The sequence below is a fragment of the Megascapheus bottae genome, chromosome 17, assembly GCF_031878675.1.
Source record: "Megascapheus bottae isolate mThoBot1 chromosome 17, mThoBot2.hap1, whole genome shotgun sequence".
Taxonomy (NCBI): Eukaryota; Metazoa; Chordata; class Mammalia; order Rodentia; family Geomyidae; genus Megascapheus; species Megascapheus bottae.
The window spans coordinates 27103647-27114697 of NC_143525.1; the positions used below are offsets into that span (position 1 = coordinate 27103647).

Here is an 11051-nt window from a genome sequence, read left to right on the forward strand (position 1 = left end):
TCTGGCTCAGGTGGCAACAGATAAGTTCACTTCTTGGCCATGCCACACCCCTCTCCTCCCCCCCCACCCCCGCCCCCAAAGGAGCAGCAGAGTGATGACAGTGTTGTATAGTGACAGGTCTATCCGGACCTGTCTTCACAAGCCACGCCACACATGGCAGACCGACAGGCTCGGGAATACTGGACTTTAATTCACATGCATGCAAGTCTTCGGGATAGATAAGCCCTGGCTATGGGCTTCTGAGGGGTAAAAGTGGCATGCCCACCCACGCATGGTATCATGTGAGATGGCTGGTGACCTGGGTGGACACTGAGTTTTAATTGTGGCCATTTAGCTTGAACTAGGAAACACATGACCAGCTATCATAGATCCTCAAAACCCTGGATAGCAATTCTGAAGAACCTAAGCAAAAAGTCAGTTTTTTAAAAAAACAAAAACAAAAACATGAGGGGCTGGGAGTTTGGCCTAGTGGTAGAGTGCTTGCCTAGCATGCACAAAGACCTGGGTTCAATTCCTCGGTACCACATACATAGAAAAAAAAGCCAGAAATGGTGCTGAGGCTCAAGTGGTAGAGCTCTATCCCTGAGAAAGCCCAAGGACAGTGCTCAGGCTCTGAGCCCAAGCCCAGGACTGGCAAAAAAAAAAAAAAACATGAACCAGGCTCGGTGGCTCATACCTACAATCCTAGCTTCTCAGGGAGACTGAGATCTGAGGGTTCAAAGCCAGCCTGGGCACTAACGACCATGAGACTCTTACCTCCAATTAACCACTAGAAAACCAGAAGTGGCACTGTGGCACAAGGGGTTGGGTGGTAGCCTTGAGCTGAAGAGCTCTGGGACAGTGCCCAGGCCCAGAGTCCAAGCCCCATGACCGACAGGAAAAACAAAAAAAAAACATGAGCCTAGTGCTAGCTCACACCTGTAATCCCAGCTACTTGGGAGGCTGAAATCTAAAGATCACAGTTCAGAATCAGCCCAGGCAGAAAAGTCCACGAGACTCTTATCTCCAAATACCTACCAAGAAAGGGCCAGAAATGGAGCTGTGTCTCAAGTGGTGAAGTGTTAGCCTTGAATAAAATTCAAAGAGGGCACCCATGCCCTCAGTGCAAGCTCCAGTACTAGCATCAAAAAAGAAGAAGAGAGAACATGAAGTCAATAATAGTATTACCTATACAAGGTTATGGCAAAGAGTCAAAATAGAGCCAGAAAGGCCAACGTTTAGAAAATACTGTGCCAGCCGGACAAGGTGGGTCACGCCTGTAATCCTAGCTACTCAGGAGACTGAGATCTGAGGACCAAGATTCAAAGCCAGCCAGAGCACAAAAGGACCTAAGACTCTTAATCTCCAATTAACCTCTAGAAAACAGGAAGTGGGGGTTGGCTCAAGGATAGCCTTGAGCTGAAGAGCTCAGGGACAGTGTCCGGGCCCAGGGGTAGGGCGGTAGCCATGAGCTGAAGGTTCCCGGACAGCCCAGGCCAAGTTCAAGCCCATGACCCACAAAAAAAAAAAGAAGAAAAGACCATACCAGGGCTGCGAGTTTTGCCTAGTGGTAAGAGTGCTTGCCTGGCATACACGAAGACCTGGGTTTCTTTTCCTTGGTACCATATACATAAGAAAAGCAAGAAGGGGCAGAAGGGGTGCTGTGGCTCACGTGGTAGAGCACTAGCCTTGAGGAAAGCTCAAGGACAGTGCTCAGGCCTTGAGTTCAGTCCCCAGGACTGGCAAAAAAAACAACAAAATACTGTGCCAGGGGCTGGAAATATGGCTTAGTGGTAATGTGCTTGCCTAGCATGCATGAAGCCCTGGATTTGATTCCTCAGCACCGTATAAATGGAAAAAGCTGGAAGTGGCGACGTGGCTCAGATGATGAGTGCTAACCTTGAGCAAAAAGAAACTCAGGAACAGTGCCCGGGCTCTGAGGTCAGGCCCAAGGACTGGCAAAAAGCAAAACAAAAACACCATGCCAGGAGAGGGAAGATGGTGGAAGTTCTAATGGGTCTGGGTGTTGACTCGGCATGCATGTGAGTTGGGGCTTAATTCACCTTACTGCACTCACACTTGCTGTTGCAGATGATTGATTATTAGTGGCCAGTTAATAGCACTTTTTCATCAAGTTTAACTTTACCACGTTTTTGTATTGTTGTTTATTCAGTTTGTAATGGGTTTTAGTATGCAGTGAATTCAACTAATCAAATCAAATCTCTTTTGAATATTTCTAAAGGCCTGGACTGAGACATGACCTTGTATATGGTGCCTGGATAATGTCCATGATACCCCTTTCCTTTCCAGAGGATGAGCTCCTTGACTTTTTTAGCCCAAGGTTCTGTTTCCAAAGACCTGTTCTATTTAATACCATCAGGTCCTTTCTTGTCATAGGCAGGATTTACTGATGCCCTATTTCCTGATAGCCATTTGGTCCCTGTTGATTTTGATTCAGGCCTGACAGGCCAGCTGCACCTCTGGAGGGGGTCAGGATACTGACACACTGTTGAGTCAGGGCCCTGGCTCACCCACCTGCTCGCTTGCTCACTCTCTGGCTCCCTTACATTCTTACATTCTATGTCCCTGTAGGCTGTGCTGGAGGACCAGAGTCAGATGAGACAGATGGAGCTGGAGATCAGACCCTTGTTCCTCGTACCTGACACCAACGGCTTCATTGACCACCTGGCCAGTCTGGCACGACTGCTGGAGAGCAGGAAGTACATCCTGGTGGTTCCTCTCATCGGTGAGTGAGTAGCTAGGCAGAGTAACCCTACACATGCGTAACAGCCCCCTCTACTCACACCCCACGCCTGGGGCCAGGCAGGCAAAGCCCTGCTGTGCGTGTGTAAGACAGGATTTGCAGGGAAACAGGGAATGCGTGGGGCAAGGAAAATTGTTTAATAATCAAAGCAGTTCAAATTATTATGGCTGATCCACGGCTTAAACTGCTTGAGCAAATGGACTCCTGTGTCCCAGCAACCAGCGGCTGCATGAGCCCAGCCCTTGTTTTTATCCTTATAAAGCTTGCAGTAAAACAGCAAAGCTGGTTCCCGTTATTGGTAAACACTCAGCCCTGGCAGATAACGGCAGTGCTGCTGGGTGGTCTGGCAGGGAGGCTGGGAGGATTTTGAAGTGGTTAGATGCCTTTGGTCTGATTGTCTTGTAGCTTTTCATGATCATTCTGTTGGGTTGAGGTAGCATTCTTCTGGCCCAGTGTCATCCCAAGGCCAGGCTGACAGGAACCCTCCCGAGCAAGCCCTTGGCTGTGGATTCCTGCCACTTAAGTATTTACCACTGCCTGGTCGTTGGGGCTGGTGCAGGGTCAGCAGCTCAGGACCCCGAAAGCTGGCTTTTCCCAGCTGAGCGGCTTCTGAGAGACCATCTGGGCACCCTTAGTTCTTGGAGCTCTATGGTAGATCAGCCTGAGGATGGCTTTGGGCTCTGAACCCCTGTTGAATATAGCTGATACACTAGCAGAAGGTGTGGGAGATGGTTGTGAAGCCCAGGCTTTTTAATACACCCCTCTCAGCAAGTTCGGGAGCCCTGTCCTCTGGAAAAGCCACTAGACTGGCAGTCTGCCTGCCAAGCCACCTCTGACATCCATGCCAAGATGTTCCACTGGGCCTTCCCTCCCAGTCCCAAGTGTCTTAGTGCCAGATGGGGATGGAAACAAAGGGCAGGAAACATCCGCCCCTTCAGTGCCTGTAGAACCCTGGGGGGTTGTGGGAAACACGTTAGCACCACCTGAGAATGTTGGCACTGAAGCAGCCCTCCTCCCTCCTCCACCCTCCCCGTCTTCCTTCCCCCTCCCCATGTGGCCTGGCCAGAACCTCTTAGACCCAGGCCCTTAGACCTAAGGGAAGGTTTTCTGTACTTCAAAAGAGGAGCAACTTCTGTCATAGGGCAGAGCAGCAAGATCATCCCCGTCCACTTCCCGGTGCTGCCCTGTGTCCTAGGGTGGGCTGCCTTTCAGGACATGCCTCTGTGCTTTCCTCCCAGGAGGGTTTGAGGGAAAAGAAAGACCACTGAACTTTTTTCCTAAATGATTGGGAACTGGTTCTAACAGAGAGCGTGCTCATATCTCAGTGGAGCACCCAATAGGTCAGAAAGCACCTTCCCAGCCAGCCAGGCCCCTGCTCACTAGCCCTGATGGTTCCCTACTGTGCTCCACATCTCCTTCCTGCGAGGTCCAGCAAAAGGAAGAGCTATGTCCTTTGGCCCTGGGGAGTTTATGGGTCAGTATGGAAATACAGATTTGATAGGAGAGAGAATCACAGGAAAAAAAAAATCTAGAGGACACAGATAAAACAACGCTAATAATTTCCCAGGGCACTGGGACCTGTGGTCCGTGCTGCAGCCACACGCATGTCCTGGCCAGCCTCTCCAACTCTGCTTCAGCTGTGCAGGCCCTGCCCTCTCCCAGTGCTGCTGTGAGCCGTGCTATTAAGCATTCCTCATTCCTTGGTGGATTCCTGGCCCAATGTCCGGAACAACAAAGGGTTAAGCCCACATCTTTCCCTGCTTGTTTCTTGTGTTCTTTAACCTGCTCCATGCTCCTTAGGCCTGACCCCAGCTTTGAGAAGTCCCTCCTGGCGCAGAAGCACAAACAAGTTTTCCCCTTTGAAGCCTGTTTAGTTTGGAAGCAGGAAAGCAGATTTGGGGATAGAATACCAGTTTGTCCTGTTTGATGTTCTGTTTGCTGTACCATATACCCATCTACCACTGTTCCCCAATCTCAGCCATGCATTGGTGTGGACACTGCAATCTCAGATTGCCAAAAGCATGGGCATCGTGTGTGTGTGTGTGTGTGTGTGTGTGTGTGTGTGTGTGTGTGTGTGTGTGTGTGTGTGTGTGTGTATTCTTCCCACATGGCCCCTTTCCTGAAAGTGTTTCTGAATACCCAGACAATGAGTGCCAGGCTCACTGTGGAACAGCATGCTCATGCCGACTCAAGCCATGAATCACTGTACTAAAGAGAGGCCTCAGACCCCAAAGTCTCCCGGAGCCCCCAAGGATTGCATATTTCCCACTTGACCTCAGGCTTTTGGCTGGAATTTTGGAAAGAATCTTCACCAGAAATGAAGCCATGTCCCAGACACATAGACGGGCAGACAGGCATACACACACACACACACAGTATCAAGGAGGTAATGTGCCAAGGTTATGGTTTTGAGAAATACCAGGGCATTTGCAAGTGAAGCTATGACTACTCTTAGTCTGTGCTGATTTCCTTGCACTGTGCCAGAGGGGGGCATGTACAACTTCGCCCCTCTGGGACTGCTGGCAAGGGTAGGAGTCCCCAAAAGTTGATACTATGTACTCTTGAAGGACCCTTTTCATTTGATCTGCAAATAAAGGATGTGATAGAAGGGCCAGGTTCATTTCTCTGAATATAGCAGCTCCAGAAAATTCCTAGGAATTCCTTCCAGGAGGAAGACAAGGCCCTAGGAAAGAGGCAGGAAGGAGACAGGACACCGTGACAGTTAGGGACTCTTCTACCACTCTTCTGGTTTCACTAAAAGACTCCTGGAAGGAAGGTAGCCTCTGTGGTCTGTGAAACGATTAGCCAGAAAAGCAAGTGGATAGAGACCTTGGATAAAGGCAAATGTAACTGCAGATTGCTGAGGTTTACACCTCCTGGGCTCTGTCTTTTCAGTGATCAATGAACTGGATGGCCTGGCTAAAGGACAGGAGACAGACCACCGGGCAGGGGGCTATGCCCGTGTGGTACAAGAAAAGGCCCGGAAGTCCATTGAGTTCCTTGAGCGAAGATTTGAGAGTCGGGATTCTTGTCTACGGGCCTTGACCAGCCGTGGCAATGAACTTGAATCCATCGCCTTTCGCAGTGAAGACATCACTGGCCAGCTGGTAAGACCCTCAGCAGGGAGGGGAAGCCCACAGCTCACTGTAGACCAGGGTTTCCAGAATGGAACAATTAAAGGGAAGTCTACCAGTCTGAGCAACTAAGGGAGCAGCCACCTTTGAGAACTAGGGGTGAGGAGTTCCTTGACCCCTGTATCTCTCAACACAGTTAGACTCAAGCAGAGCCTGACTAACACAGGGACTCCAGGACATGGCCCTGGAAGGATACCTCTGCCTCCTCCACATGGCGCCCCCTCCTGCCCAGTGGTGCTTCTCACACTGTCTTTCCTTCCAGGGTAACAATGATGACTTAATCCTTTCTTGCTGCCTCCACTACTGCAAAGACAAGGCTAAAGACTTCATGCCCACCAGCAAAGGTAAGTCTTAGCCTCTTCTCAGAATCATCCGTAGCCCTGCCCTGCTTCACCCATCCTCAGCCCCTGAGAAGAGTCCCTCCATTGACTCAGCTCTAGGAAACCCAGGCAGGCCTATGCGAGACTGAGGCAAGCACATTTCCTGCCCTCCAGATTAGACCTCCTATCCTAGCTCCCCCACACCCAGAAACCAGCAGGTGGGTACTGGCCTAGCTCAGGAAGCCCAGCTCTGGGCAGTGAGCTTTCTCACTCACTCTGCATCCATTTCCTTTCTTGGGTCCTTGGTGAGTTCCCTCTGACAGCAAGAATGTCCTTATGATTCAGTGTAGCTTGTTCTGGCTGTGGTCTCCTGTGTCCAGCCCTCTGCTGCCCTGAGGAGTACAGTCCCCAGTGGCCACCCTCCTACCCTGTAATGAGCCTGGGGCAGAGTGCCTCCCCAACAAGGAATAGTCCTTTCTCCCCAGTCTCTGTGGCTGGGAGCTGTGCATTTTGCAGACTGGCCAGAATTGGAGGCAGGGGAAAGTTTGAGGATTGACCCTACAGCCTAGTTTTCAAGAATCTTTTGGTGAGGAGGCCACCGTGGGGCAATTTTGCACCTAACCCTGACCTAACCCTCATCCCTGAGCTTTCTGCACAGCACTACAGGCTCCATGACATGCGGGAGTTTTTTGCTCCTGGTTCCCAGGATTCTGACGTTTCTTTTGGAAGGAATTCTAGCACCTCCTAGCTCATTGTCATCTGCAGAGCTGGTAGTTCTCACCACTGAATTTCTGTCCTGATACTTTTTTTTTTGGTAGTACTGGACTGTGCATCAGAGACTCACGCTGGCTAGACAAGGGCTCTCCCTGAGCCACTTGAGCTTCACCCCATCATAGTTTCCGTCTTCATATATATAGCTTGTTGGGTTTCTTTTTTTCTATTTTTTTCACCTCTCTATTTCCTCTGTTCATGTGCTAGCCCTGGCGTCCGTGCTGGCATAGGGGTCGTCTTCTCTCCTGTCTCACCGCACCCATGTTAGCTAGCATAGCCCTCCCTTTGACTGAGTCTCCATGCCAGGAGCTGGTCACAAGACTGGAGCTTCTGCAGGGGGTCCAGCTGAAAAAGGCACTCCTGAGGTAGAGGTAGGCAGGACTGCAGAAGATCTTATGAGGAAGCATGCTCCCCCGCTGCTCAGCCTTGGTTAGCGCAGATGCATTTAGGCTTTGGCCTTACTCCTCCCTCCACCGCTACCACAACCGCCACCCCAGCAGCCTGTGAGAACCCATGCCATCCTCAGCACTGCCTCTATCAGAATGACATCAGCAACGGCTGGTGTAATCAAACCCCATTTGTCAGTGTGAATTCTTAGCAGATTAACTTGTCAGATCCACAGAGAAACCGTCACCAAATGTTTATGTGGAAACGAGGTAGAATTTTAAAATCATGTGGATTATGGCGGATGGGGCCTGACAAGAAGACAGTCTCTGGTTTCTAACAAAGTGAAGTTACCAATGTCGAAACAGAGGATGTTTATTGTTAAAAACGTCTCAAAGTCTCCACAGAAACCCCTGCAGGCCCCTGCCGGCAACGCTGGGCCTTGCTTGGCTGACCTAAGGCCTGGGACTCCTTGTCTGAGGCCCAGGGCAGGAACAGTGAGACTGTAGACAGCCCTAGACAGGCAGCTGGGAGCCCCCCACAGAAACAGGCACCACTCCCCACCTCCCGCGGATCAGGGGGAGAGGCCCGGGCAGTGGGTCTTAAACCCCATGTCCATGGGCCACTTAATTCACCCTCTGTCCACCACAGTTCTTTAACTCCCTTACACACTTCAGAACGGAGAGCCTATCTTTCCTTTGTTCCCAAAACTCTTCCTTGAAGTTAAAAGCCAGTTCTTAGCCTCCCTGCCTGGAGCTGGCAAGCCTGAAACGACTGGAGGGCACATGGATGTTTGCAGTCCCTTTCCCCACCAGCCCACGCAGTTTGTGAACACCACGGGATGTTTCCTGTGTTTCACTGTCTGCTGGACCTCCGCTAGGAAATACCCAAGCCAGGACTGGCGTGGATGTGCCACCCAAGTGGGCCTGCCAGAGGTGGTGGCATCACTTGCATGTCTACTTGGCCTGTTTTAAGTTCTCCTTAGTACATTAAAGGTCAGAGAGGGGAAGAGATAGTAAAGACATTATGAAGTAATATAAACAGAATGAAGGCTATGTTCTGATGTAAGAAGGTGTTTTAAGTGTATAATATTTGAATAAAGTAAATACCACTAGTTTGATCTCAGCTTTGTAGGGGAAAAGCGCACACACATACACGCGCGCGCGCGCGCACACACACACACACACACACACACACACACACACAGAGTATATGTGTGCTTGGAAATGTGCATAATCTAGAAGGATACACAAAGCTACCTCTAAGGTACCAGACAGCTGTGAGGATAATCCCAGTTTTTCATTTCCTTTTTACTCATCAGTACTGTTAGATATACATAGGTTACTTTTATTTAATAGAAGAAATCATTTGGCCTTAGTACCAAGACCCCCTTTGGTAAAACTCTATGGAAACCTGCCTATTTCTCCCCAAGGCTCGCTTGAGCTAACCCCTTTCCCTATACCTGGAGCCTGGCATGCTATTTCTGTCCAGCTTTGGATTTCTATCTCTGTAGTGAGGAGAGAATGTGCAGAAAGTTTTGTGAGTCCAGGGTCAGCCACGCAGTGAGTAGTAGAAGACAAGGAGCTGCTACCCCTAGGAGTGCAGAGCCCTGAACAGTCTATGGGTGGCTAGTAGGTTTGGGTATTTCACAGGTACAAGGCAGAACAGAGTCCTGTCTGGCAGGCAGGAGTTCAGAGCAGAACCCCAGCCCCTGCCCCACCTCACTGTCTCCCTCTAAGAGCAGGAGAGGGGCAGCCCATGTCTGAGAGTTGGAAGAAGAAAGACTTGCTCCTTCCAGGACCACATTCCCCTCCGCAGCTAGAGGAGCCTGCCAGCTCTTTTGCCTCCTGTCCTCAGTGAAGTCCTTTTGCTTTCTGTGTCAACAGAAGAGCCAATCCGCCTACTGCGGGAGGTGGTGTTGCTGACAGATGACCGGAACCTGCGTGTGAAGGCCCTGACGAGAAATGTGCCTGTGCGGGACATCCCAGCCTTCCTTACGTGGGCCCAGGTGGGCTGAGGGGGCCATGCTAGGGTCCACCCACAATGGAACCGTTCCTGAGAGGCCACCAGGCACCCACTGTAGCACAGAAGATGCCCACGTGCCTGAGCCACCAATCCACCCAGATAATAAACCATCCTCTTCCAACCCACACCGTGGCCGTGCTGTGGGGGAGCTGCTCCTCACAGAGCCCCTTCCAAGGGTCGGGTGGAAGCTGCTGGGGCCCTCCTGGGCTGCCAAGATTTAGCAGGGAGGTGGCTGGCTACAGTGACAACAGGTGGGCAAGCCAGACAGGCCGCCCATGCTCTCAGCAGTCCCCGACCCCCTGTCTCGTTCAGGGCAGGGGCAAGGCCTGCTAACCCCCAGGACTTGGCCACTTTCTCTAGTGGTGATGGGGTAGGGGTTCTAGTTTCCATCAGATGGAGGTGAAATCACAGACCCCTTTTAATCTGCAGAACCTCTGGCACAAATGTGCCCTAGAGGCTTTGGCTATTGTGAAGAAAGTGCCCAGGGTATGTCTGTCTCCCTGAGGCTTGGATTCTCCTTCACCCCCTCCCCCGCCCCCCTGTGGTTAGGTTCTGTCCCTAATAGCAAGCAGCCCCAGGCCCCAGCCTCCACTACCCCCACCCCAAACACACACCCATCGTTCCTCCTTGTCCTGCCAACTGTGTCCCTTGCACTTTGCCCTTGTTTTTCCCTGTACTGCTGTGGGTCTGGAGGGAGCAGACATCTGGTCTGACTCAGACTTCCCTGGTGGCTGCTCGCTCTGCTCACCTGCTCACTCCCCTCCTTGACCTTCCTTTTGCTCGTATCCCTTTTTTGGGGGGAAATTCCTTTAGACTCTTATCCTTCCATCAACAGCCCTCCTTCTGAACCTCTCTTCACCCTTCCCTTCTTCGTAGTTGCTCTTTCCCAGGACCTGGTCCCCTCAACTTCCTCACTTCAGTTCCTCCTCGTGGGGTTTCTCTCACTGAATCTTCCTCCTCCACTACCTGTGGCGGAAACATATTAAAAGCTTTCCCACTCATTTTCCTTCCTCCCCAGGCCTCCTAGCTCAGAGAAGCTTCCAGACTAAAACAGCCCAGTCTGAGAGTAGGCTGGCTCAAGTCTGGTGAAGCATTACCCAGCCTAGAGTGTTCACTCTGCTTCTGGCTTTTTTCCTTCTACTTCTGAGAAGAACTTACGGCAGTCCTTTACCTTTTAAGTTTTTGTTGCCCCTTTAGTTGGTGCCCTTACAACCTCACTCTGGAAGTTTCCTTCCAGAAATCACTTACTCCATACATGAGTGATAAGGGATAAAGGAGGACAGAGGGGTAAATGGGGTCTTAACTGGAGCAAAAGTAAATCTTGATGGCGCCAGCCAGAATCTCCCCACTGCCTCTCCAGCCTGCCCAGCAGTTGGGAGCTTCCCTGAGGATGCCGGGCCTTCTCTAGACCCAGGACCATGCTAGAAGGGGGCTGGCAGGAGCACCAGGCCAGTGGTTTGGAGGTATGAGTGCCAAGGGCCTTGGTGCTCAGAAGACTGGCTCTTTGGGGTACAAGGTCCTGGCCTCCTCCTTTGAGATCCTCTCTTCTTGTCCCATTTGAAGCCCTGGTTTTGTTTCCTTAATAAATTTTTAGTTATGAAACAAACTTGACGTCTTATTAGTCTGTTTCTGGGGTTGAGGAGGGGTTGCGGGTCCAAGCTTGTACACCTGCCA

General features: G+C 51.0%; 1 protein-coding gene across 3 annotated transcripts in view; it reads left to right on the top strand.

Moving 5' to 3' along the window:
* Nucleotides 1–10977, top strand: part of Smg6 (SMG6 nonsense mediated mRNA decay factor) — a 240791-nt gene extending 229814 nt beyond the window's left edge. For 2 of the 3 annotated variants that reach the window (XM_090350422.1, XM_090350423.1), the window contains exons 16-19: nt 2572–2725; nt 5639–5850; nt 6140–6221; nt 9239–10977. In XM_090350422.1, the coding sequence (XP_090206548.1) occupies nt 2572–2725; nt 5639–5850; nt 6140–6221; nt 9239–9369 (579 nt within the window). In that variant the 3' untranslated portion in view covers nt 9370–10977. Of the gene's footprint in view, nt 1–1820; nt 2102–2571; nt 2726–5638; nt 5851–6139; nt 6222–9238 lie in introns of those variants that run through there. The other variant, XM_090350424.1, reaches the window with a different exon arrangement.
* Nucleotides 10978–11051: the final 74 nt, after the last annotated feature.